This window comes from Xylaria bambusicola, assembly GCF_022495145.1.
Source record: "Xylaria bambusicola strain CBS 139988 unplaced genomic scaffold F5B22scaffold_40, whole genome shotgun sequence".
Taxonomy (NCBI): domain Eukaryota; kingdom Fungi; phylum Ascomycota; class Sordariomycetes; order Xylariales; family Xylariaceae; genus Xylaria; species Xylaria bambusicola.
In genome coordinates, this window is record NW_025953593.1 from 170,248 (window position 1) to 194,264 (window position 24,017).

Genomic DNA, 24,017 nt, shown 5'->3' on the forward strand with positions numbered 1-24,017 from the left:
CACAAATGAGCCTGGTGAAAAGGACTTAGAAACGTAGCAGATTCTTATTTTGTCAAGGTTTGGGCTGTTTTGGCTGCCTATCAGTTTTTGCTTTGCTTCTTGAGAGTTTGAATTAGTAATTCTTTCCACAAGTATTACGCACACGTACATCTAAATATAAAGTTCGCCTATATAACAAGGGCAGTTGAACTGGGCTTGGAAATGAGGATTCTGATTATAATGATCAACTAGGGCTGCAGTAGTCCTTGACCAACCAACTCCTTCTCGGCTGTTGGTGGCTTGAGATGACTCTATATACAATTGATCTGCCAGCCCAGACCGCCTGGGTCTCTAGGGTCTGTTTCAAGAAGCGAAGTCTGTATAACCTCACTTTCCAATATCGCCCAATATTGCCTGCATGTCTTGGAAGGTCATGAACAACCTGCAATGGTCCTTCGTACGGCCGAAGTGCAAGGCGAACTGCATTCTTCAACCGGTACAGAGGTTACACGTGTAACAGCCTACGCCTACAGGCATAATCCCGTCTATGTATAACCTTCAAAGACATATAGGCAATGTTAAAATCAAGGTTATATAAAGTTCAGTTCCCAAAATAGATCACTTGTTGAACGTAGTGGGGCTATATGATAACCGTTAGACCGCTCGAACGTCTAACGGCGACGTTTTTGACGTTCGAGATAACTATTATAATATAGAATCAAGGTTAGATAGCAAAGCCAAGAAGGGATTAGTTAACCAAGGACATTTGCAGCCATAGTAGATCATTATTTTATGAACACCACTAGTTCCAAGCCCAAACCTCTGTCCTTGTTACAACAAAGGCTGAATACATTCCTGTGGTTAACGAATTCTGCGGGATAAATTAAAAGGAGGACAGCTAGATACCTATTGCCGAAACGAACTAGGTTATTAGGTTCCATAATCTATGTAGAGAGAATGAAGCTTGTATAGTAGCGGTCACAAAACTCTTATTAGATGAGCTGCTTCCGAAAGCTGTAGGTCCAACTTTCAATATAATATGATACGGTAGGTACATGAGAGCCCGCTTGTAAAATAGCACTTTGAAACGGTGAAAACGCAAATTATGCGGCTGAACTGTATGGCATATCATAACTCTATTACCCAATCGTTCTCTCTCAAGCTTTGGCACTTGTTGTTCATTTCTTGTGACGCTTTCAATATCCTGCTCATCATCCAACCCGACTTGGTGGAGCTTGCCTTCTCGAGAGTAACGCCTGGCGCCTTCATATCTTGCATTATTATACATTTATTATTGATGTGTGAGTACTCGACACATTGAGGTTCTACTGCCTGGCCCAAACGTAGTTCATCGGAAAGGAAACAACGACTCGGGATGTAGAAGAGCTGCAAACATGAGGGTTTTCTTTCGCATGCAATTTTGCACTGTTCGAATGAAGCTGGGGCATCTCGTTCCGTCTGGGTAATAGCAGCTCGGCCTTCATCCGAAAGTTTTGCGAATGCCTCATCACTGTATTCAAATCCTCTGGACTGGTTGTCCCAGTCCTCGAGCTCGGACTGAAGTCGGGGCTGTACAAGGCTCTCGAAGATATCGCGAAGTTGGGGGAACGTATTGGCATTGCTCTGTCGGAGCCAGTCTTGCTCGAAACGCCATAGAGTATGAATATCGGGTGTGTTCATATGGTGGAATGTCACCGGTGCATAACACCAAGGAGGTTTATCGTTCTTATTGGTGGTCCAATCCAGCGTACTCACTAGGACCAGAAAGGAGATCAGAACATTAGATGGGTGATGAGAAGAAAAAGGGTGGCCACAGTGGATCTCGAAAGGGATGAGGATGCGCTCTTGATATGAGGAAAGTGGCAGGACATAAAACGCAATGGCTGAAACTTACGACTGTCAATTTGAACGTGAGGTGATGCTGAGGTTAAGTGAATGCCGATATTCTCCATCGCTTTTCCAAGAATCATGTCACCAGCCCACTCTTTTGCGGTGTACTCATCAAACCAATCCTGATTTTCTGCCCAATGTTTTGAAACCATTTCCATGGCTGGATTCGAAATCATAAAGCCTGATCCGCCATGGCCGAAAAGAACCTTGCCAATCCACATGTATTTTCCCAGGTAATGCGGTTTGCTCGCATCATATTGGGAGAGATACTCTAAAATATTCTGCCAGATCATATATGTGTCAGGCTCGATAAAGACGAACCATTTTGCGCTGGGTCTGTGTTCCAGGGCTCGAGAGATCATAGGTAAGAACTTCCACTTGTCTAGTTTCCAGCCGGGGTTGTCTAAAGCTCCCGACGGTCCACTCCCGAACAAAGTCTGGTATTCTAAGTGTTCTCTTCCTGACGCACGTAATCTGTTGTAAAGCCAGAATTCTGGGACGTTCATTCTGACGTTATCATTAACCCGATCGAGAACATCGATAATGTGGTGGCCCTCTACATCTTCCTCAAGGTCTGAGTATATGATGTAGTCGGGAACACAGGTGAGCAGCGTTGAGAAATGCGCCGGTAGTTTTTCGAGCACTTCTGTTGCCCCTGTTCGAATAACGACGAGCACGTCATTGAGCAGGGGAGATTCTGGGCAAGCCGACGGTGCAACATGGCTACGAGGCTGGGAATGTATGGATTTTCTATAGTAGGAGCGCGATAGATGAATTAACAGGAATACAATGGTGACAGACGCGAACAATCTGAATGACCGAAGCCTGTATAGTCTCATAGCTGGAGTTTCCGATAATTACACACTAGAGAATATATCTTGCAGACAACATGAAAGTGGCAGCATTTTGGATGCAGGAGAGAAAGTCCCTCCTCTGTTTTCGAATAAGCCGTTGGTTCTTATTGTTTCTCTAATCTATAACCAGGCGGCGACGACTGGGGTTCCGTTAGCTCGGTGCCCATGTTGGAAATATACATCTAGAACCAACATGTTTCCTATTATAGTGGGTGTTTTCAACCTTTTGGACTTTCATTCGTTGAAGCGATGCAGTTATGGCCACCTGCATTCGAGGAATGCAGCCCTAACAGCAATACCTTGCCAGCCAATTGCGAGCCTCAGGGACATTGTTTGTAAGCGCTTGGTCCTGGCGGCGTTGACGAGATTGTTTTATTATACGAATAAATCCCAATCCCACACGCATATCTACTTTAAACCGTCATTCTTGTCTCTCTTCACTATATCATGCGGAAACCTCGCTCTATATAAACTCTGTTTACTTTATCGAGAGCCTCAGCGACCCCGCTATCTACGACGCCATGCTCTCTGACAATCCATCTTCGTATCCTTCCTTAACGTCAAATTGGACGCCCATGAGCTCGTGTGTGACAAGCACGGGGTTTTGGTTTGTCGTGTATGAATCCCATGCCCTTTTTAGTAACATGTTCGGAATGCCGTCTGTAACGAACAACGGTCAAGGAAGGACTCCGATAGGTGGCTGTGTGCCGCCGTCATATACTCTTAGTGTGCCATATATAACCGATGGCGGTTGCCCTACAAACTATTTCAGAGCATGCTCAACTGGAACATCGTATGCCGGCCAGTCGGCCGATTATATCTGGTGTTGTCCATCTGTGCAAGGATGGAATTTTAATTGCGCCCCTGCAACAGATACTGGGGCGGCTCCGTATGGATGCCAGGCCACTTTTGCCTCTGGCGATACCATAATGGGATCACGAACCGACCTGGTAGAACATACAGGACAAGCAGAAACACATACAGTACGTGACGATCGTGGCGTAAATGCATGGGGTATTGCTATATTATCAGTAAGCTGAACTCAGGGTTCTGAACAAGTCCAAAACCAAGCTTCTTTCTCATCTAACATCATGGCTTAGACATCACCACCATCTACTTTGACTATTCCAGCTATGACCACGACTTCCTCGCCGGGATTAACAATAAGCGCGACCGTAGGCACCAACACCAACACAGACCCAGATTCGCCTCATACTTCACCTTCACAAGGGCTTAGCCCAGGGGCTGCGGCCGGCGTTGGTACAGGCGTAGGCGTTGCTGCTTTGGCCATCCTCGGGGTTCTCATCTTCTGGCTCTTGCGCCGCAAATACAAGGCCAAACAAGAACACCAAAGACAGGAGCAGCAGCAACAACAACCCTTGCCTCAGAGCTACCAGAATAGCTTTTATGATGGTAGTTCATTCGGCCAGCAAGGGCCGAATTTCTATGCCCTGACTCTTACGAAACACAATTCAATCGCACCCAGCACTGAAATGCCGGCGCTAGGCGTACCATTTGAGCTTAGCCCTCATAGCCGTCACGGTAACCCTCAAGAGATGCAAGGATGATCTCCAAGAGAGGAGAGAAGGTCTTTACAATAAAGCTCGAGGGCGGAGGTGGGTGGACTTTAGTGTGGCAAAAGGACCTTTATTATGTATATGTATTTGTTGACGGTAGACTAAGGTACGTATGTATATTTAGTTTAATATTGTATTACTATGTTACTAGCATTTCAGTGTGGCGCCTTGTGATACTTTCTGAAGAGTGGTCTTCAGGCAAAAGTTTATATCAGACACGCAAAGGCACTAAGTGAAACTTCAACAAGTCTCTCTGACTAGCCGCCAAACAATGGCATACAGATAGATCGAAATGGGTGAGCGTACTGCCTAGGCAATCTAGGCCTTAAAGAGATGGACAGTCCCTATACTTCAATACGCATTTAGATGGCTTTTATCATTGGTGAACAAGGTGATCGAGAAATAAACCCATCAAATTATGTTACACGTGCAACCTCTGTGCTAGCTGAATATGTAGTTCGCCTTGCGCTTCGGCCGTACGAAGGGGTTGGTTGGTCAAGGACTTATGCAGCCCTAGTTGTTCATTATAATCTGAATTGCCTAGATTCCAAGCCTAGTATTCCTGCCCTTGTTATAAATTAAACGAAGACAGTGAAAGAATGAGGGTGATATCTACGATCATAGGAGTTCCTTCCCTACCTACCTGCTTAAGTATGTGTCTCTTGAGATTTTAACTGCATAATCATTGCCGTATGTCTGGTTACTTACGTATTTTTTATACTCGTATGAATACTCCTTCCTCTCATTACCCGCTTGGGTCTCCGATCATGTCTCATATCTGAGGAGAAGGTACTAATGGAATCATCCATAATCCATACCACTGTAGGCAGCCCCTTATCGATGGTCCGGTATTACAACAAGACTATGGTAGCTGCGAGATCTGTACGAGCATGTTATTTGTTGCAATATTACTCGTTGTAATATCGTTAGCATGGTGAACATTGACTACTATCTGACACGATAATATACTTAGTTCCGTTAGAGTTGCTGATATCGATACTATCAATATATCATATTGCAATGCTTTTGATTTGGTGGTCATGGTTGCGGATGTATCTAGTAATTACAGTTCTACAAAGACGAGGAAGCCGCGGGGGTGGAGTTTAATTTATGGTTGTCGGTACGTTTCTGTAAGTAGCAGGTATGTACCTACCTAAGGTACCTAGGTAGGTAATGCGATGATTACCTAAATATCGGTCTCGAAATATGAAATTAATGCAGCTATGACTCTACCGTACATATATCACTTACATGTACCTACCTACATATCTTGGCATGCCTGATGATGCTGGTTCAATTATTCCCGTACCAAGAACAGCATTGCATTTTAGGCGCCAGGCCTTCCTCTTAACACGGGAACACTCAAGTTAACAAGATATCCCTTACTCTATCTAGGTACCCACCACAAGAAAATCCACGATAATCGCAAGCCCCTCCCCCGGCTTTGGCGGTCTTCTCCCAGACGCTTCCAGCTGGGGCGTTGATCCAGAGCGCGAAGCGAATAGATCCCACTCTTGAACCCCCACGCTTTGCAAAGCTAGCCCAAGGGTGTTGTCATCTTCCATGTCATTTAGACCACTAATGGACTCTTGCGAAAAGAGCCTCATCTTGACGTCGTCTCATCTTTGTATGTGATCTTCGCCGCCGTCGTACGCTTCCAATTCAGCCAAATATCGCCATGCCGACCTGCTACGAGCGTGTGCTCAAGCCTCCCGTCACCACGCAGCTGACGAATGGGGCTATCAGGCTACCAAGGACCTGCCACGGGCACAGAACAGGGCCCTGATTAGCTCTCTCCGCAAGATGGCCCTGTCCCTCCTCCTCCAGCCAGTAGAGCCAACAGGTACCGTCGCTACTCCTCGTCCCGTCTCTTCTTCTTTCTCCCTAGGCTGCAGCGCTACGCCAGTCTGGTCCAGCTTACTAGGGGTCACCCTGCATTAGGTAGAGGGAACAGGAGCTTCCGGTCTTTCGATCCATTTCTATTATAATTCCGTCTCATCTGCGTCTGCGCCTCCTGGCAATTAAACCGCCGATGGTACTCGCTCTCTACAAGCCCTACGCCGAAGGAAGCATCTATTCTACCTGGAATCTCACCAGCAAAACCCATGCGCCGGTGTGGCGATTCGCGTCTTTCGTGCCACCCTGGCCGACTTACTCAGTCCCCAGGAATATCCAGCATGGCTAGCCCTCCCCTCATTCGCTGTTGCATACAGGCGAACCTCTCTATCTACCTTGTTGATTTTGGGCCCTCTATCAAACACTTCGATGATAGCCCGCTCTCCTCGCATGCAGTAGCCTGACCTAATGCTACCCTACCGACTCATCACGCCCAGTCGGTGATATCCCAGTTTTCCACATTGTCGTGAATGATAAGCCTATGCCGATCAATCTTCCAATGGGAATAAAGGTCCCGAGCTGCCGTGGCTGCGCGTCGATGCGCGGGGCCGATGCCTCCTTTCCTTGCGTCTTCTTGCGATCTCCACACGCACGTTGCCAGATTTTTACCGTCCTTATCGGGATTCCCAAACCAGTACCTATACGTCGTCAGTGTATGGCGTGCATCGGTGGCCCAGAGAACCACATACTTGAGAAATCCACCACTCGCCGTCGCTTCCGCATGAGCTGCCTTGTCCAAGGCCCCCAGGTCTTCATAGACCGTAGTCGGTGGGATTTGGGACCTGAACGCTACCACGAAAAACGAGTTTGCTTTCCAACTGTGTTCTTTTTGCTGTGCTAGCCGTTTTACCTGCTCTACTACCTCTGCCCAGTTGAATGTATCGATATATGGGGCAGTCGCATAGTCGGACCGGAGGCACTTTAAGTGAACTAGGGCTTGCGCGACGATCGCATTTTCCGTGTCGAGACTCTTCAAATCCAGCAGGTGTTCCCTCTCAGTATAAGGTGAGATAATCAACAAGTCTTGAGCCTCATCCCGAGGGGCTTCTGGTATTGCGATCTCTTGTGTTGAAGCCGTGGCTGCTGTCTTTCCGGCATTCGCGGTAGGAACGGGTACTGCCTTTTGCAGATGCTCGTGCTGAATAGTCATTGTGTTGCCTAAATCCTCAGAATTCCTTGAAGTTTATGGAGTGATATCAAATTTGGTAAGATCTGCTGGGAGTCACTGAACTTGGTGTGGCGGGAGCGGATTCTTTATAGGCCAATGGCTTTAAAGTTGAGTGTGCGGTAAGCTGTATGTATGCCTTGTCGGGCAAGACGGGCTGAGTCCTGATGTTTGTATCCTTGGATTCGGATGCATGAAAATGAGCACAAATCTAAGCGACGCTCAAGGACAACTTATACAAATGGACCCCTACTCGGCATTAAGCTCTGTCACTATCCCTGGACGATTACGAGGTGAGTTTTGCATTGATAATGTTGTGTACCAAACACGACCAGCGCCGGTACCGCTTGGACATTTATGATATCTACTCTTATGTGAAATCTTGCGCCATCGCACCATCGCGCCATCTTGCCTATGACTGATACCATAAATTCCCGTCCTCCCGCTAAGGTAGTATGATGTTAATCGTTGTGTCTAATTACGCTAACACTAGTATTTCCCCAGACACTAACAACGGATTTAGTATCATTACTTGAATGCCGCCGAGACAGTTTGCCGCACAAGTGGTGCGGTGTGTAATGCGTGTCTACCTTCTTGAGCTGATAACGGCAAAATTATCGCCGCATGAATGAAGACTATGTAGCTAGGCAGTTCAACGTTAACCTGGTTTCTGACCCGCCAACCCACTGCTAGCACTGAGTCAATTAGCTCCGACGGCCGTTAGATTGTATGAAGAACGAACGCCAACATACTAGTTTAGTGAACTTAAGAGCTGAAGGTGGACATGATCCGTTGGCTTCGGCGATGATTTCCTCAACATACCTTCACACCGCCAATCACAAACGTCACACTGAACTGGACGCCTTTGTGGCCCTAGAGAGCTTCTCGGGAACCCAAGGCGCTAAGGTTTCAATCTTCGCCTACTATATACCAAGCCACTAGCTGTCCGTCCAGGTAATTCCTAGACAGAAGTCGCCAATTCGGAGCAGTACCACCCTATGTTACATACATTATCTACTTGGCGCTCTCTGGATTCTTTTTATCACCAAAAGCATACGCCATGTACCTAGATTGGATGCCACAATCCGTTACTGGGGTTTTGCGTCCGAAATCGGAAACCGTCCTACTTCACGTTGCATTCGCTTTTCTGCCGGAAAAAAGGGAACCCCTGCGGTATCCGCCCGCGATGTCCTCCTCCATGAGGTCGAGGAAGCTAGCCAATGTTATGTTATACCTGATTGATTGCGTAATGAGAGATGGTTGTGAGATGCTGGCGCCTTGGCAACGATTAACAGGTGTAGCTCTCATGCTCGATGTCAACAATTTAACCTTGAATACCTATCAGGTAGCCCCCATATCGAATTCTCCACGCAACACACTATACCAAGGATCTTCTTACGCCCGATACACACTTCGGCGCTACCTCCTATCATTAAGAGGCGAATTCTTATGTTTCAATCCGCAAATGATTCCAGGGTGATAGCATCACCATATGAGACTAACAGATATGCTATCAGTTAGGTGAGACGCCTTACACGTATGAAGCATAAGCCTACAGAATATGGCATTAGAACAGCTTAAAGTTGCAATAATATACCTGGAGGTGGAACTAAACAATCACGATGATAGTTTTATTCTTGTAGTCAGCGATTGACGGCCACTTCATCGAAACAAGATAGCCGGGGCCCTGGGCACGATAAAGCCAAAGGACTTGAGATTGTGAACTATGGTGTTACGGTGTCTAACTCGAGCATCATGGCCCGACATTATTTGTCAGAGGGTATCGATTATACCGAATATTACCAGCCTCACGGTAACTTGACCCGAGAGCCATGCGGGCCCCTAAGGTCGGACTACTGTCGGCAGGGGTCCTTCACCAGCTACTACCAGAAGATATAGTATACACATGTATCGAAACTGGAGCGAGACGCATGTCATCGGAACTTTCAGCACATACCGTATCACATACATACATACATAACTTATAGAGTCACAGGTTAATTATCCTTCTTTTCTGACTCATCCAATACAAACGCGAGTTGCCTCCTAAAGTGGTAATAATCCAGATACAATGACGCCACACCTACGGGTAAGTACCCGAACAACTTACCTAGTTGGTCTATCCACTGGAGGGAGTTAGCAAAGACATGATCTGCATAACCCACACCGCTGGTTCTTTTGGCTGAAAAAGGCAGTCTTATAGACTGGGATGCATGGTAATAACGATGCATCACCGTTGTCTTATCCACTTCTATACTGCCTGCGCCGGGTGTGCGGGTTCTCGTAAGCTGGAGTCCGATTCAGACGATAAGAAGATAGTACAGTATACTGATATCCATAGATCTTTTTTCTTTTCTTTCGGGGGTGCTGCGAAGGGCGTCATAGCGAAGCTGCTAATAGTTGGAAATGCTTCGTCAATGCCATGAACGCTATCCCACGACACAACTACGAGGTCGAGCGTTGTCAAGGATGGGAAACTGGCCACCTCCATACAATACATATATATACAGCACCGTGATAATACAGCCAGAAGTGAACTCACTTCCGCCACAACCACTGCTTTTCTTCGAGCATCTCGTCATTTTCCATTACGTGGGAACTGATCCAAAGTACTATACCTATAATCGGTCATGAGCAGATGCAGAATAGATCAAGGCAGAGCCAGCTACATTATTCACAGAGTACCAGACCAGAACTGGAGTCATGTATCATTGCTCGCTTAGCGACGCTTAATCTGCACCTTCCATGTTATGCCCAAAACGTCTTAGATTTTAGTCAACTACCTGCTGCCGAAAGTCCTACTAGCTCCGCAAACCGCTCTCGGTTGCTTCCGTTGACCGAAGCACGTAGTATCGGTTACCTCGGAAGAAGATAGACAATCTAGGCATAGATTTTCACATGCTCGGCGCGTTGAGGTTGTACCAGATCTGTGTTACCCCTGCGGGTGTAACAAAGCTCGAGATCGGACCGAATTCACATCGTACCATTACCAGACGATGGTGAGTCGTGCAACATCTCCCGTTTCTTTCTCTTCGTATATTAATAGTCTAGTTCTGCTATAAGGTTAGGAGTGCCAACTATTAACATCAATTTGGAAGCCTTGTTGTTCTGCGCGCTGAACATATGTCCTCCTTGAGAGGTCAGACGAAGGTATAAACACCAGGGGTTTCGTGTCCGGCCTTAAAGTTGTATTTCTAGCCCCGTTCAATTCCCTACTCATCACGAATGAGAAGACGTTTAGCATTTCTACACAGAGGGAAGATAGACGAATAGGGTCCACGGTTTCCGGCGGGTGAAACAACCTGACATCGTATCAGTGCACCACAATGGCCAGAAGAGTGTATGTCTCATGCTTTGTCAGAATTCAACCACCATGGGCGTTCCTGGCTGTGAATATTTTTCCCGTATAGTCGTCTTTTACTTCGCTTTTGCGGAACCCAACCGAACTTTTACTTTGGCACAAGGGTCTGATGGAAAATGGCGTGAATGATGGGGTAGTGGGCTATCAGATCTAACCTCCTGGACGCCCAAGCTGGCTCTTTTGCGCGTCTCACATTTTTAAGGAATCTCTCATCGTATTTAATGCAAGCCACAAACAGATAGGAAGCATCTTGTCGATCTGCGATACTCCTACATGCAGTAACTGTTAATCGAACGGGCGTTAAGGTTGGTAATTAGGATAGGCCCTTGCGAAACTTGAGTGAAGAATAAGAAATAGTTCCACACGTGATTCTTCGCCGATCTCCAGCACTTCCGTCTACCCTAGAAGCTCCTGAAATACGAAGCATTGTTCCTTCCTTTGGTTTTCTGGCAGCTTGACGAATGCCTGTAATGCTGCTTTCAACCAGTCGCGGGCTCACGGATAGAGGCGAAGCCAAAGAAGTCAAGGAGACCGCAGAACAGCATCCAGACACCCACACTGAACTGGATAACTTGATAAACGAGGTCGTGATCAAAATAATTAAGATACGGGTCGAATAACGCCCGTATCGCCGCGTTAAACCATGGTCCCAGAAACTAAAGGGTAGAGCGCTATTTCTCTTTCCAAGACAGGAGCGTGGATGCTATAATACAGGCAACCATTGTAGTCGGTGTGCAGAAGTCGAGATTACTACTCTGTAGTGTTTCTTTTATGCTGCTGAAAAAGATTGCGGAGAGAGTATTTAACCGTGATAACTGTTGTTTATACATGTCTTCTACAAATTGAACCAGACTCGTATGGGTAAAGTTTGTAAGATTTCCCTCTGTATAACACTTCTCTCCGGGTTTGGGATTATGTTTAGCACGTCAGATATCCTTCAAAGTCATGCCAAACTTCTACATTACATCAGATATGAAATAGGTGAATTCCAGGCCCTGAGTCCATGGGACCCCATCGAGAATGGCGGCTCGAGCTAAAGAGATGGAGCGCAAATGGTTACGTTGTGTCCTGAAAGCTTTTGCCGTATAACTCAGCTAGTCAACGTGCAAGCTTGTTGCCAAACTGAGTTGGAAACAAACATGATTCGTGGTCTCACGGTAAACGCCCACAAGAGTCATAGTAGGAGGCTTGCACCAAGGACGACAAAATCAAGAAGAGACGTTGAAAATTGAAAAAAGGTGTGATGAAACAATTGCGATGACTTATATGAGACTAGGAACAAAACTTGGGGGCGAGATTGGTAATATTCAAACAACGTCCCCGGATTGTAAAAACCGATCGTGGGCTTCATAAATCTTTGCCAAGCATCCTACCAGCTTAATTACAATACATACACACAGTGGCTTATTCCTATAGATGTTACTAGACCTAAGCCTGCTCTAAGTTTCGTAATATGCCTAACAAGGATTAGATGGTATTAATACAATCGGACCAGATGCAGATGCCTCACAAGTATCAGCAAATCGGGCAAGCGGTAACGGTGTTCCAGAATTCTATGCTATGACAAGCATCTACGAGTCGGAAAAAAAGCCAGAGTCGTCCCGGACAAGTCAGGGACTGCTGGTAGTCGTACCTTTTTATCCTCGCTTGCCAAAGCATCACTGGATGCGAAGTACGGCGAAGGCCTCACAGAACAAGAGATTTATGGTAATATATTTGTCATCAATTTTGCTGGTCACGATATTTCTTCCCACGTCTTCACGTTCGCCGTGTGCTTCCTAGCTGCCACCCCGACGGTGCAGGATTGGCTTTCGGAGGAACTTCACTCTGTGTTAGGTCATTTGCCGTCACATAGGTGGAATTACACTGCATACCCCCCGTCTTAAGCGTTGTTTGGCTGTCCTAGAAACCATTCGGCTGTATACGCCCGTGCCAGTTACCGGGTGGACGGGGGACGGGATGCAAACACTTGATGTTGGCAGACGCTTGTCCTGCCACCCAATACTATGATCTTGTTGTAGCAGATGCTGCATCCCGAGAGAGTCCCTCGAGTCTGGTCTAAGAGGTGAGGTTACTTACCTCTTCTTACACTGTTCTATCTAAAGGGCGAAGAAGGCCGTGGATTAATCAATTTGATTGACAGCTTAAAAAAACCGAAAAGCCTTTATGCAACTTATTGATTAGCTGCGCTTTGTGTTTACCCAAATAACTATTAGCTAAAATGCCTAGCGCATGGACTCTTAATCCTTGACATTCTCCTGTAAAAGTAGTTGGACTGAATGCTCCTCGTAATTTACCTCCGTGGTGTTGTTGAACCCATGATTATTGCAACGCCGCAGTGATCAATGTTGATTATACAAATCTGAAGGAGTTCTTTGACTTGCCTCAGGGGAGAGATTATAGGATAGACAATATTGTAATTCCAAGTTACGAGGGCTGGGGCCAACGAGGCACTCCGATTATCTCTATACAGCCTGGAACAGCCAGACGTCAGGCTTTTGATGTCTTGCTTGAACTATGTGTTTCTTGTCCCGAGCCGAGCCTTGAGAGAAGGCTTTGCCACATTATCATATAAGTATCTAGGTAAACCGGGACTCCTAGGTATTTACATGCCTGCATTATAATTATACCGTCCACTACTTCCATAATTTCTCAAAGTTAAACCACGCAAACAAGAGTCGTACAATTCCCCGTACAATATCCCAGATTTAATCATGCTTGAATGTAAAAGTACAGTCATAAATCCTTAGAAACCCCCTACTCATCGTCAAGTATACGGCTTGCTATACTTCCAAAAATGGGTACTTCGAATCTGTACGACGGGTCAGAGACTGTTCGTTGTAAGATTGTGAAAAAAGCTGGTATTCACCCACCTATCGAGAGTATCGGCGTCCCGGTATGCATGAAGTGCAAGGAACCCAATTAGACCCAGGTCTCCGAGCACGATGACCCAACTGAGGAACGTTGACCAGGAGAATAGGAGATGAACAATAAATAAGACGGTGAAGAGAAGGCTCGACTGCCACGCGTGGAATCTAAAAGTGTACGATTAGCATATTGATTTCAAATGCCCAATCATGCCTTTCGAAAATTGCTCCGCGTTCCTACTTATAGTGCAACGTAGAAGGCATAGCAAACTTCCGAGAGGTCATACCATGACAATACATGTTGCTGAACCTTACTCACCTAACATAATCACTTTTTCTCTCCAAGATCAATAGTATAATCGCACCGAGCGGCGGTAACCCGATATAAGCGAGCACGGCCTCGTAATCCAGGCGGAGGCCCAGACTCGTATCAAACTCGCTGACAAAGTCCCCGTTGCCGCCAAGTCCTATCCCACCCCCACCCGCGCCCGCGCCCATGCCCACGCCTATTCCATTGCCAAACCCGTCTTCGGAAGCATACTCTGGCTGCCACGAGCGCTGGGGTTGCGGGTGATGTAGCGGCGGCGGAGAGTATGCGGCAAAGTTGCGCTGCGACGGGCTGAACGAGCGTCTCTGGTCGAGCGACGCGCGCGGCGATGTGGCGCCTTCTCCGATGGGCGGAGAGAACGGCCGGTTGTTCTCAGGCGGCGAGCTCTGGTACGGCGCAAAATCCATAGCGAAACGTTGCGCGGTCGGGGTCTCGCACAGCTGTACGACTGGTATCGAAGCTCGGCTCGTCACCTGCTCATCCGGTCTTTCGAGTAATAGTATTATCTCAAGACGAACTAAATGCGAACAAGATAGTAGTGGATTTTGATAGCTGTAGATCTGTCGGGTTTTGCGAAGGAGGAAATAGGGTGAGAGGTGGTATTGGGAAATGACGTTGCCAAAGTCGGGAGCTATTTCGGCTTGGACCTGAGAAATAAATACAAATGCGACGTGCCCAAGCTACCGTTCCATTTCATTTGGTCATCTTGGCGGGATACTATGGGCGGCCGTGACCCGTCAGTTTAGTGACATGCAGGGTCTATTTTAGCGCACTCTCAAGCCTGGAGATCAATTAATATGCTGCCAGAGTTACACCCTGTGTAAGTATACTTATGTAGCTGTAAGTACAGGTAGTATATGCGAAATACCTACCGAGCTTCTATGTATTTATCTTCTCTCCTGATATTCTTCTATATACCTTTAGATACGAAGAAACATTGATTGATGCCATGTATTTCTTGCAGTCGACTGCTACTGCTTAGTTCTCAGATCAAGTATGTCATGAAGTTACTGCCTTGGGACCCATATACATTGCTTATTCTAGGTAGTTATACGATTATACATTGTTCTAGCATAAAATATACAGACAAATAGTACACACCTTTTAGGCGCTGGCCTCGTTTGCTACGTCACCTTCTTTCTTACCGCCGTTAGACTCTTCCTCTAGTTGTGTCCTTCTTCCCTCAAGGGCTAGCCACAATCCTTTGCTGTGACCCTCCAAAGCGGTCGTAAGACCAAGACCAGCAGTCTGTAATAAGTGAACGAGCTGCGCCCGCAGTCCGTCGATGCCACCCTCAACGCCACCAACCCACTTGACTCCATCGTTATCGAAAACCTTGTTTTCTATCCTGCCTCCAACAAGCATTAACTTATGGAACCCACTCTGGGCAATCGGATCGTAGTATCCAGGATTCTTTTTCCGCGTCGGGGCAGGAAATGCGGGAGGAGACGGCGCGAGAATTTTGAGTACCGCTGCCAAGTGTGCCGGTGAAACTGAAGGAAAAGTGACGGCAGCAACAGGGCCTATGATAAGGGGGCTGATCTGTCCATACGTGGATGACTCGTCAATGGTAGCGCCTTTGATCGCCTCGTAGGCTGTCTTGGACAGATCATGTGTGTATGCGTTCGACTTGTCAGCTTGCTCCTCGGGTTTGAAGTAGTCGACAAGCTTGCAAGCAACGCTAAACATGCGCGTGCGCAACACCTGCAGCTTAATGCTATCTGTGATGTCGGCAGGGACTGTGCCATCGAGTGCAGCAACGGGAGGGGGAACGGCTGCTAGAGCGGCACGCAGCTCTCGTCGTACAGCGGCCCATTCTACGGCAGTAAGATTGTTGTGTTGGAAGAACAGCATCACTGGGGTTGATCGCAGCATTGCCGTATATGAGCGAAGAAGCTGAGCCTTTCTCAGCTCGGGCCGCCGAGCAGTTGGAGGTTGGGTCGGAGGGATATAGTCGTCTGGTAACCTTAGGCCGGCGAGAGGCACTGGCGGCCGTGCCGTTGCATACTGCCTTGACGCAACTCTCGATGTGTTTTGGGCAACGAGGGTTGGTATTCTTGTAGAGCTCGTCGTCGTTCGGGGGAGAGCTCGCCCTATGCTGCTTCGCGCAGAGCAAGGGAGCCGTAACGGCATCATGGGCAATTCTGTGATCCCTAGCAAGCAATCCCGGGTTGACTTTTCACTCTCATAGACTTCCTCTCCTACAGCGCTGGTATTGTCGTGATCGAATGGCGCTGTCAACGTTAAGCTGGTGAGGGCTCTCGCTCCGACTCCCGTGGGCCCGTCTGTCGCAAAAAGCTGGGGTGAAAATTAATTGGACCGCGCGTGCTGGCTTCCGAGCCGTATGGGCCAGGGCAGGGCGGGTCGGGCCTGCGACACGGTCGGCGGTCGGAGGTAGATTTGCCGGAGCTCACCGCCTCAGCTGTCAGCCATGTACTCTGTACTCTGTAGCCGAGCCTGTCTGTACATAGGTACCCTAAGTTAGAGTAGGTACGCTACAGCTACCCCTGCCCGGCCCCTGCCCCTCCATCCAGGCTACATAACTTACATGATGGCGGGGCAGCAAGATCGTCACGAACACTTGGGGTTGCTTTCCTACATCTGAGTCACGGTGATAAGGAATGGGTCTACAGGTTAAATTCCAGACCAATTGAGCTACCTTGAATGCTCTTATGCCTTTTGCCGGCTTCAACCTGCATTTTCGAAGCTAGGACTACCTAACCGCAGCTCAGGGACAGCGCAGGAAATTCACATACATAGTAAGCGCTTTCTCCGAAGTCGCAGTTTCTACGACATGGCCGCTCCAACACAAGACCAGCATGGTCTGGTCGATATTCGTCCCTTGCTGCAACGCCTGTGGCCGGATCCTGAGAAGACAAGGGTGACGGCCCACGAGATTTCAGAGGCAATCTCCCTAATCTTCATGAACAAGCTCAGTCCTGTTCAGACGGGCTCACTGCTCACAGCTCTACATTTTACCAACTGGGACCGTCGTGCCGATGTCTTGGCCGAGACTTCGGCTGCCATGCGGCGCCATGCTGCCAATATTGACTTCCAGGTGTTGGAAAATGCCATATCGAAGTCGAGGCGGCCAGAAGGCAACTACCTAGGTGGGCTGGTGAGCTTCCCTTGAAAGTGTCAAGATTGCGAAGAGGAAAAAGCTGGCAGAGGCTTTCAATAAGTAAACTCTGAGACGCTAACGGACATATTCATGCAGTGCGACATAGTCGGCACAGGGGGTGACTCTCACCACACCTTTAATATTTCTACGACATCTTCCATTCTCGGCTCGTCTCTGCTGCTCCTTGCGAAGCATGGCAACCGTGCGTCGACCTCCAAGTCTGGCTCTGCCGACTTGCTCATGAACATGCAACCAAAACCCGCCCAGCTCGATCGCATAACCCCTAACACCATCACTACCGTCTACGAGTCGACCAACTACGCTTTTCTATTCGCCCCTGTGTTCCACCCTGGCATGAAGCACGCCGCGTCCATTCGCAAAGAGCTTGGGTGGCGCACTATCTTCAACTTGTTAGGCCCCTTGGCCAACCCCCTTCACGATGCAATTGAAGCGCGTATGCTAGGAGTTGCACGCGATGACCTAGGCCCTGTCTTTGCTGAGGCCTTACGACTAGCCGGTGCCAAGAAAGGGCTGGTCGTCTGTGGCCAAGAACAGCTTGACGAGATCTCGTGCGCCGGACCTACGTTCTGCTGGCAGCTATTTGGGAACGACAGCGATAATACGGTACAGGTCCAGAACTTCGTGCTCGAACCTAAGGATTTCGGGCTCAGTGCACATCCACTGGAGACTGTATCACCAGGCAAAGAGCCCCACGAAAATGCTGAGATTCTACGTAAGATCCTACAAGATGAACTACCAGACGATGATCCCATCCTGGAGTTCGTGCTCATGAATACAGCGGCTCTATTCGTTGTATCAGGCATCTGCGAGGCTGATACGAGTGCCATGGGGCCCGGCGATGATGGCAATGTCATCAAGGAGAGAGGGCCCGGAAACGGACGGTGGAAGGAGGGGGTCAGAAGAGCAAGATGGACAATAAAGAGCGGCGAGGCTTGGAAACAGTGGAGTGCTTTCGCTGAAGTCACGAACACTTTGCCCATATAAAATCAGTTAGCATATGATGCTGCGAGGAAAGGGAGAGGATGTTAATAAAGCTGACAGGAAGGAAAATAAAAATCTACCACTATTTTAATCTTTGGATACCAAAGTAGCTATTCACCAAGATCGCTTCAATGTGTCATTGTCACCTCGTCGCCCTGATTCTCTTAGCAAAATATCATCAAATGAGGGTTCCCTCTCGGCTGCTGCTGATTTAATAATTTTAACGCTGAGATAACTATACTACTTCAGATATTGCCTTAAGGATTGATGTTTGCGGCGCGCTTCGACTAAAATAAAACATGGGACATGATACTTTACAGTCCAGGGAGTACATAGTAGTGTACGTCTCGGCCCCCTTTCGTTTGGAACGCCCAGTCCTGTTTCGCATCCGCCCACTCATTTTCTATCTAGACAGCACGCCACGAACAGTTCCCTTCAGCGTCGGCTTCCCCTCTATAACACGCTCGCCAATACCAGTGTCGCCTCCACTTCCGACATCGAGCCATCGTGCTAGCAGATCGTTGCTCTCCTTCGGCTTGACCCCGCTATCGCGTGTGCCCACGGTAATGTGTGCCACTTTGTTGACGCATGTCCATTTTCCCTCGTGATCTAGTATCCGTACCACGATGGCCATTATGCGATCGTTGAATACGACGCGCTCAAGCTCTACTTCGCACTCGCCAAGCTTGCCATCTATGGACTGGCTCTCGGCTTCGAGGGCAGTATAGCGCTGCCACAGCTCAGGGTGCTCTTTAGCGGTAAATTTGTGCATAAGGGTGACATGGAAAAGTGGTTGGATGCGGCGGGTCTGCTGGAGTTGCTTATAGAATCGTTGCATCTCTGGCTCGACGCCTTTGAAGGCTGACTCGAGTGCTACAGTAACCTCTTTAGCAGGAATTGAAATTGCCATATACTCCAGTGGTTTCTTTTTATTAGTGTCGTTAGATTTCTTAGCCTCTTGTTGCTTTTGTTGTTTGTTGTTTGTGCGATCGGGTATTTTGTGCTTGATTTCCGGGGAATACTCCTCAATAGCCCTCTTAACAGCCTCGTCCATATCTTCAGTGCTTGGCATGTTTGGAATCAGCGCTGGGTAATTCTTGTGAAGTTCAGTGACTACTTTCTCCACATTAACGCGGCTTCCCTGAGCAGGATCTAGATCAATAACAAAGTCGAAGCCGTCATCTGGCTTACTCTCGGGGTCGCAAGGTTGAAATCTGGATATGAAGTTCTCCATGATACCAATAACTTTAGCTTCATCTGATGCGGCTTGGATAGTTTGGTGATTATCCCCACGTTTTAATACTCGCTCCCTCGTTACTCTTCTCACTTCGTCGATGTTTCCATGAGCAAAGTTTAGAGCAACGAGTCGGGCGCTCTTATGCTGGACGAGGACGTCCTTGATGATCTGTTCGCGCTCTCGGCGCTCAGAGTTATTTCTGTCTGAGATTACGACAGGATGCTCCAACAATAGTGATAGCACAGCCTGGGTCATTCTTGTAGGACGATTCTTGCCTTGAATGTTGTCATTCTGGACAATACCCCAACCGAATAGATTGGTAAGGGCCACACCAACAGTGGTCTTTCCGCACCCGATTGTTGCAATTGGTACGAGAATGACATCGCCCGACACACTCGAGCTGTCATTCCCGAATATATTCTCAAGGTTTGCAGCATCAGAGCCTTTCATATTCTTATATTCCAGAAACTCGTCCCGAAGAGAGATGATACCGTGATTCTGATTGTAAAGTTTGGCCAAATTGGGGTCCTTGGCCAGTCTTTGACGGGCGAAAAGGAGGTACTCCTCAGTGATCTTTGTATGTTTCTTAAATTTTGGTGGTTTTCCAGAGATGAGGGCTTTGGTGCATTCTCGCCATTGTCGGTACAATAAATATGGCTCTTCGAACTTGAATTTGAAGAACCAGTCGTTGTACTGTGGCTGATCCCTTCCAGACGAGATTCCACAGCGAATGACGAAACCTTCCACGTCCCGGCCTTCGTGTGCACCCGATTCGGCAACGTGTTCTAAGAAGGTCCTGGCGGCTTTGACATCATCAAAGGATTTCAAGCCAACCTTCCGAAAACCCCATTCGTCTGCAAACTGCTGGACTAGTTGACTTGGGTATGTCATGAACTCGGGAATGTTGACGTTGATACCATGAAGATACAGGCCAGCCTTGTCAGGACCGTAGGCCAGAATGTGCTCCTCAAATTCATCGTCGCACAGCTCAGCAACAGCCGTCACATTTCTACGGCGTAGCTCCCGGGCGAATTCTTCTCTTGTTTTGCCAATGGTGGCTAGCTGTTTGTCCACCCATCTCTCGCCGGCACTGGCATGGCTCACCTCGACATCACTTCGGTCTCCAGTTGAATGTTTGCTGCATACGAGCAAAGTCCCATCCTCCAAGCCGCTGATAAAGATGATGCAGCCGTTCTCCTTCAAAGTGAGCTCATAAGGACCCCGTGTCTTGCTCATAATGTTCTCCCATCTTGTGTCATAAACCTCACTGACGTTGAAGAACTTATCGTAGCCTCTGACGGCAATCTCGTAGTCATTGTGGCGGTTTTTCGTGGTAAAAAGACCACGCGCATAGGTAGGGAGATTGGGCTTTTTGTAATCCCAGTCCTGAAAGCGCCATGAGTCGACACTGATACCGTCTGGCGACCCGGCAACTTTGAAAGTCGTCTTCTTCACCCTGAATCCGGATTTTACTTTGGCAGTTGCACCATTCAGGGAACGAAGAAGCTGTGAATTCTGCTGAGGGTCCTGCCCGCAGTAAGGGGCTTTGGACAAATCCATGATGATTTGGTTACTATGGTATGAGCAGTTAGAGAAGTGAAGGATTCTAAGAGAGAACCGGGGGCGAGTTATAGAAATGCCAACAACAATGAAACGAAGACGAGAGCTATAAGCGTAGCGGAATGTCAGCGAACTGATTCTTCTCACTACTACTACCTAAGGTAGCTGGCTAGGCACGATGTGTGGAGTGAAGAGAGATCAACTGAGGCCTTATCTCGTAGGACGCAGTGGCCGTGAGTAATACAAAAGTAATCCGAAAGGGGGATCAGCTTGAAGTGATGCTTTATGTAGTGCCAGTGATATGTAAGTAGCTTGGAGGCAGTGCAGGCTGAAACAGACCTTTGATTGAGAAAGCTTCTAGCTGCCGGCATGAGTCACTTGCAGACCTACCTAGGTAGGAAGGCACAATAGACCTAGACAGCGTAGCGTAGAAGAACTTGGAAAGTTAGGTTATGTAGCTGGTGCCTACCAAGTTATCTATCTAGGTTGTTCTTTCCGTGTAGCTTGGTCCTGCAATCCTCGATAACTGTATGTAATATGTCGGTTTGTGTAACGACGCAGAGTGAGGGAAATGGATGGGCCTGTCCTGTGTGTTGCGGGCTGGATGATATATTTTGAGGAATAATAATTTAATCCTAATAAGGCAATACTTCTCGGTAGTCCAACTAAATTGAGTATAGTAGCACCATAAGCGGTAAGCCCTTCTTCTTGCGGGTATGGTATGGTGGGGTAACACTTTTGGGCAATATGCGTCACACGGCGAGCCCCTCCAAGTGAAAGATTAAAAAGATTACAAAAAAAAAAAAGGTTCAGCTGTGTCGCGTCAAGATCACCCGCTGCCACATTCATTCTGAGATCATCGGCCATCATCTGCCATCATCATCTACGTGTTTCACTCAAATCCCATTTCTAGCTTAGCAGAGCATGCCTGCCAACCCTTTCCTCCTTGCTGCTGACAACAGCCCGGCGCTCCTGCCCCTCCTTCGCGAAAACCCGCAGCTGGCCGCCCAGCAAGACGAGCATGGCTACTCTCTTATCCACGCTGCCGCAAGTTATAACCACCTAGAACTTTTACGTGCCCTTGTCCAAGAGTTCAAAGTTGATGTTAATCTACGCGACGAAGATGACGAGACCGCTTTGTTCGTTGTTGAGACAGTCGAGGCGGCTAAAGTCCTCCTTGAAGAACTCGGCGCCGACCTCATGGTGAAAGGGTCCGATGGCTACAGCGCCCGCCAAAAGATCGCTGAGGAAGGTGATTTCCCAGAAGTTGCGGAGTACCTCAGACTTAAGGAAGCGGAGCAGGCTCCACGCTTGTCAAATGGAGTCAATGGCGAAATTCCACAAGATGAAAACAATATTCCACCTCTACCCGAAGGACTCAACATCTCGGTCAGCACCATGAATCCCACCGAAGACGTCGATAACGAAGTCGACTCAGAGTTCAGGAGAAGGATAGAGGAATTGGCCCAACGGGAGGATTTCCACAGCGAAGAGGGTCAGGCCGCACTCAGACAACTTGTCCAAGATGCGATTGCCGAAGAAAACTTCGCAGACCGTAATGTCCGGCCCCGTCAAAGCTGAGCACCACAAAAGATATATCTTTGAATCATGATAGATTATCAATGGGCTTGCTCATTCGTGCCCCTTGATCTCCCAGAGAACGTACTCCCCTGGGCTGCTTGGTGGCCTCATGATTGTATAATCAGCACCAAGCCCCATTACGCCTCGAGTGAAGGGCGTGGTGCTAAATGAGAACCATCCTTCTGGCGGTAGGGTCCTGATCAACTCCGCTAAGGTGTTTACGGCCCATAATGGCGCTATGAAACCCTGCCAAGTAATCTTACACAACTGGCCCTCGTTGCTTCCATTTGGATCACCTGGTACAGCGTAGGTGGATAGGTATGGATTGATATCATCGCCAAGTCCCACCCGTGGACTCTCTAAACGAACCAAAGAGAGCCATTCATAGATTTCGGTCGAATATTCACCCAGCTCTTGCCGGCTTCGATCAGCAAGGACAGCCGAGGGGATATTCAGCGGAGGAATTTGGATTGGCATATTCTGGACAACAGCTGGTGTTGCTGTGTATTTAGTTTGGCGATATTGGGCAATAGGATCTGGATTAGGGGCTGTTGGGCTTATGTCAGCAGCGCTTCTCTCTACTCCTTGGACAAGGAACACTTACGCTTAGAGAGGCTGCAGAAAAGCCAGGTTGTTGGTACATTCAATGCATTCTTGCAAGCATTGACAAGCCTGTCAAACCCTTTTTTCCCATGCAATGCGGATGGGCTGCGGAGGTCGTACTCGACAACTTCGACAAGTTAGCTTCATCGAACTCTGACTCGTTTAACATGACTTACTCCATCTTGGTTGCGACCCCCTTGCTCCTTTGACTCCATGAGGCTTACCCACAAGTCCAGCTCGCTCGTAGGTCTCTCTATCAAGATACATAGTAAGCTTTCCTATGGGGTGATAGTTCAATTTAGCGAGAATATTTTGTTATTCCAACAAGAAGTGATTCGTACCGTCTTTTAAGGAGAAAACATTGTCGACGCCAACTTTCCCCTCTGAAAGCATCATGACATCCCCTAACAGATGTATGTTAGCATCATAATCTGTTCAAGCATAGACATCTGAGTGCGTAGAAGGCGCATACCGATCTTGATATACTGTGTGAAGAATTCGCCTTCTAGCACTTGTCCGAGAGTCATGATAATTCGATGGTAGCTTGGAATCTGTGCTGCGCCATCAAGAATCTTTTCCTTAATCAGGAGTGACAGCTCATCTGGCAAGATGAGATCGACCTTTTTCCAGGTGTTAGTATTCTGTATATTACAAGAAGCAGGGGATCTGAATATCTCACCCTATGTATATAGTCTTGTGACAGTATCGTGCTCCAAGGCTTGACTTTGGTTGGGAGCTGGTTGGTAGCCGGGTAGCCCATCACCCCGTATGTGGCAAAGCATGTTGGAGTTTGGTAGACGCTGGGCTTCGCAAACGAAAACATGGCGGGCAAAATCCCCAGCGCGCGGCTCGACTTATAGCTTTGTAGTGTTGTTGTGAGATTGGCTGCAAACTAATGTTTAAGAGAAGAAATGATCTAAACCGTCTCTGTAGGACGACACCTGGGGTGAATATAAGGCAGGCTAGCTCTATTACTGACTAGGCCGTATAATTGAA

At 47.9% G+C, this 24,017-nt stretch overlaps 9 protein-coding genes across 9 annotated transcripts; 3 read left to right on the top strand and 6 right to left on the bottom strand.

The window, feature by feature from the left end:
- Window positions 1-826: 826 nt before the first annotated feature.
- Window positions 827-2,946, bottom strand: F5B22DRAFT_617599 (glycosyltransferase family 31 protein). Its single transcript, XM_047975632.1, has 3 exons — window positions 2,917-2,946; window positions 1,874-2,863; window positions 827-1,733 (listed from the first exon to the last, which is right to left on the bottom strand). Exons 2-3 carry the CDS (start codon window positions 2,706-2,708, stop codon window positions 1,108-1,110), a joined length of 1,461 nt encoding a protein of 486 aa, XP_047828261.1. The 5' UTR covers window positions 2,709-2,863; window positions 2,917-2,946; the 3' UTR covers window positions 827-1,107.
- Window positions 2,947-3,045: 99 nt separating this feature from the next.
- F5B22DRAFT_617601 (uncharacterized protein) lies at window positions 3,046-4,785 on the top strand. The gene is made up of 2 exons (XM_047975633.1): window positions 3,046-3,754; window positions 3,824-4,785. The coding sequence occupies exons 1-2, from the start codon at window positions 3,245-3,247 to the stop codon at window positions 4,289-4,291; spliced, it is 978 nt and encodes a 325-aa protein (XP_047828262.1). The 5' UTR covers window positions 3,046-3,244; the 3' UTR covers window positions 4,292-4,785.
- A 1,838-nt stretch (window positions 4,786-6,623) lies between these two features.
- F5B22DRAFT_649133 (uncharacterized protein) lies at window positions 6,624-7,346 on the bottom strand (the record flags this gene model as incomplete). Its single annotated transcript, XM_047979128.1, has 2 exons — window positions 6,624-6,834; window positions 6,886-7,346. The coding sequence occupies 2 exons, from the start codon at window positions 7,344-7,346 to the stop codon at window positions 6,624-6,626; spliced, it is 672 nt and encodes a 223-aa protein (XP_047828263.1).
- Window positions 7,347-13,026: 5,680 nt separating this feature from the next.
- Window positions 13,027-14,714, bottom strand: F5B22DRAFT_359677 (uncharacterized protein). Its single transcript, XM_047971052.1, has 3 exons — window positions 13,909-14,714; window positions 13,596-13,757; window positions 13,027-13,534 (listed from the first exon to the last, which is right to left on the bottom strand). The coding sequence occupies exons 1-3, from the start codon at window positions 14,322-14,324 to the stop codon at window positions 13,480-13,482; spliced, it is 633 nt and encodes a 210-aa protein (XP_047828264.1). The 5' UTR covers window positions 14,325-14,714; the 3' UTR covers window positions 13,027-13,479.
- Window positions 14,715-14,912: 198 nt separating this feature from the next.
- Window positions 14,913-16,267, bottom strand: F5B22DRAFT_617608 (uncharacterized protein). The gene has a single exon (XM_047975634.1). The coding sequence runs from the start codon at window positions 16,051-16,053 to the stop codon at window positions 15,022-15,024; it is 1,032 nt and encodes a 343-aa protein (XP_047828265.1). The 5' UTR covers window positions 16,054-16,267; the 3' UTR covers window positions 14,913-15,021.
- A 444-nt stretch (window positions 16,268-16,711) lies between these two features.
- Window positions 16,712-18,043, top strand: F5B22DRAFT_638123 (glycosyl transferase; the record flags this gene model as incomplete). The annotated part of the gene is made up of 2 exons (XM_047977543.1): window positions 16,712-17,035; window positions 17,135-18,043. 2 exons carry the CDS (start codon window positions 16,712-16,714, stop codon window positions 18,041-18,043), a joined length of 1,233 nt encoding a protein of 410 aa, XP_047828266.1.
- A 200-nt stretch (window positions 18,044-18,243) lies between these two features.
- On the bottom strand, window positions 18,244-21,392 carry F5B22DRAFT_359706 (RNA ligase-domain-containing protein). Its single transcript, XM_047971053.1, has 2 exons — window positions 21,228-21,392; window positions 18,244-20,850 (listed from the first exon to the last, which is right to left on the bottom strand). Exon 2 carries the CDS (start codon window positions 20,835-20,837, stop codon window positions 18,444-18,446), a length of 2,394 nt encoding a protein of 797 aa, XP_047828267.1. The 5' UTR covers window positions 20,838-20,850; window positions 21,228-21,392; the 3' UTR covers window positions 18,244-18,443.
- A 99-nt stretch (window positions 21,393-21,491) lies between these two features.
- Window positions 21,492-22,711, top strand: F5B22DRAFT_359727 (uncharacterized protein). Its single transcript, XM_047971054.1, has one exon. It carries the CDS (start codon window positions 21,762-21,764, stop codon window positions 22,416-22,418), a length of 657 nt encoding a protein of 218 aa, XP_047828268.1. The 5' UTR covers window positions 21,492-21,761; the 3' UTR covers window positions 22,419-22,711.
- Window positions 22,444-23,976, bottom strand: F5B22DRAFT_359729 (ribonuclease P 40kDa subunit-domain-containing protein). Its single transcript, XM_047971055.1, has 6 exons — window positions 23,701-23,976; window positions 23,494-23,641; window positions 23,363-23,425; window positions 23,198-23,299; window positions 23,023-23,148; window positions 22,444-22,966 (listed from the first exon to the last, which is right to left on the bottom strand). Exons 1-6 carry the CDS (start codon window positions 23,842-23,844, stop codon window positions 22,470-22,472), a joined length of 1,080 nt encoding a protein of 359 aa, XP_047828269.1. The 5' UTR covers window positions 23,845-23,976; the 3' UTR covers window positions 22,444-22,469.
- Between the last annotated feature and the right edge of the window lie 41 nt (window positions 23,977-24,017).

What these genes read in the sequence shown, in the direction of transcription:
- F5B22DRAFT_617601 (XM_047975633.1), top strand. Translation starts at nt 3,245, where the DNA reads ATGCTCTCTGACAATCCATCTTCGTATCCTTCCTTAACGTCAAATTGG. An exon ending in GGGGTATTGCTATATTATCA is followed by an intron (nt 3,755 to 3,823) that starts GTAAGCTGAACT and finishes ATCATGGCTTAG; the next exon opens with ACATCACCACCATCTACTTT.
- F5B22DRAFT_359677 (XM_047971052.1), bottom strand. Translation starts at nt 14,324, where the DNA reads ATGGATTTTGCGCCGTACCAGAGCTCGCCGCCTGAGAACAACCGGCCG. An exon ending in AGAAAAAGTGATTATGTTAG is followed by an intron (nt 13,758 to 13,908) that starts GTGAGTAAGGTT and finishes GTACACTTTTAG; the next exon opens with ATTCCACGCGTGGCAGTCGA. An exon ending in GACGCCGATACTCTCGATAG is followed by an intron (nt 13,535 to 13,595) that starts GTGGGTGAATAC and finishes CCCGTCGTACAG; the next exon opens with ATTCGAAGTACCCATTTTTG.
- F5B22DRAFT_617599 (XM_047975632.1), bottom strand. Translation starts at nt 2,708, where the DNA reads ATGAGACTATACAGGCTTCGGTCATTCAGATTGTTCGCGTCTGTCACC. An exon ending in TCACGTTCAAATTGACAGTC is followed by an intron (nt 1,734 to 1,873) that starts GTAAGTTTCAGC and finishes TTCTGGTCCTAG; the next exon opens with TGAGTACGCTGGATTGGACC.
- F5B22DRAFT_359706 (XM_047971053.1), bottom strand. Translation starts at nt 20,837, where the DNA reads ATGGATTTGTCCAAAGCCCCTTACTGCGGGCAGGACCCTCAGCAGAAT.
- F5B22DRAFT_359727 (XM_047971054.1), top strand. Translation starts at nt 21,762, where the DNA reads ATGCCTGCCAACCCTTTCCTCCTTGCTGCTGACAACAGCCCGGCGCTC.
- F5B22DRAFT_359729 (XM_047971055.1), bottom strand. Translation starts at nt 23,844, where the DNA reads ATGTTTTCGTTTGCGAAGCCCAGCGTCTACCAAACTCCAACATGCTTT. An exon ending in TGTTTTCTCCTTAAAAGACG is followed by an intron (nt 23,300 to 23,362) that starts GTACGAATCACT and finishes ATCACCCCATAG; the next exon opens with GAAAGCTTACTATGTATCTT. An exon ending in TTTCTGCAGCCTCTCTAAGC is followed by an intron (nt 22,967 to 23,022) that starts GTAAGTGTTCCT and finishes TAAGCCCAACAG; the next exon opens with CCCCTAATCCAGATCCTATT.
- F5B22DRAFT_617608 (XM_047975634.1), bottom strand. Translation starts at nt 16,053, where the DNA reads ATGATGCCGTTACGGCTCCCTTGCTCTGCGCGAAGCAGCATAGGGCGA.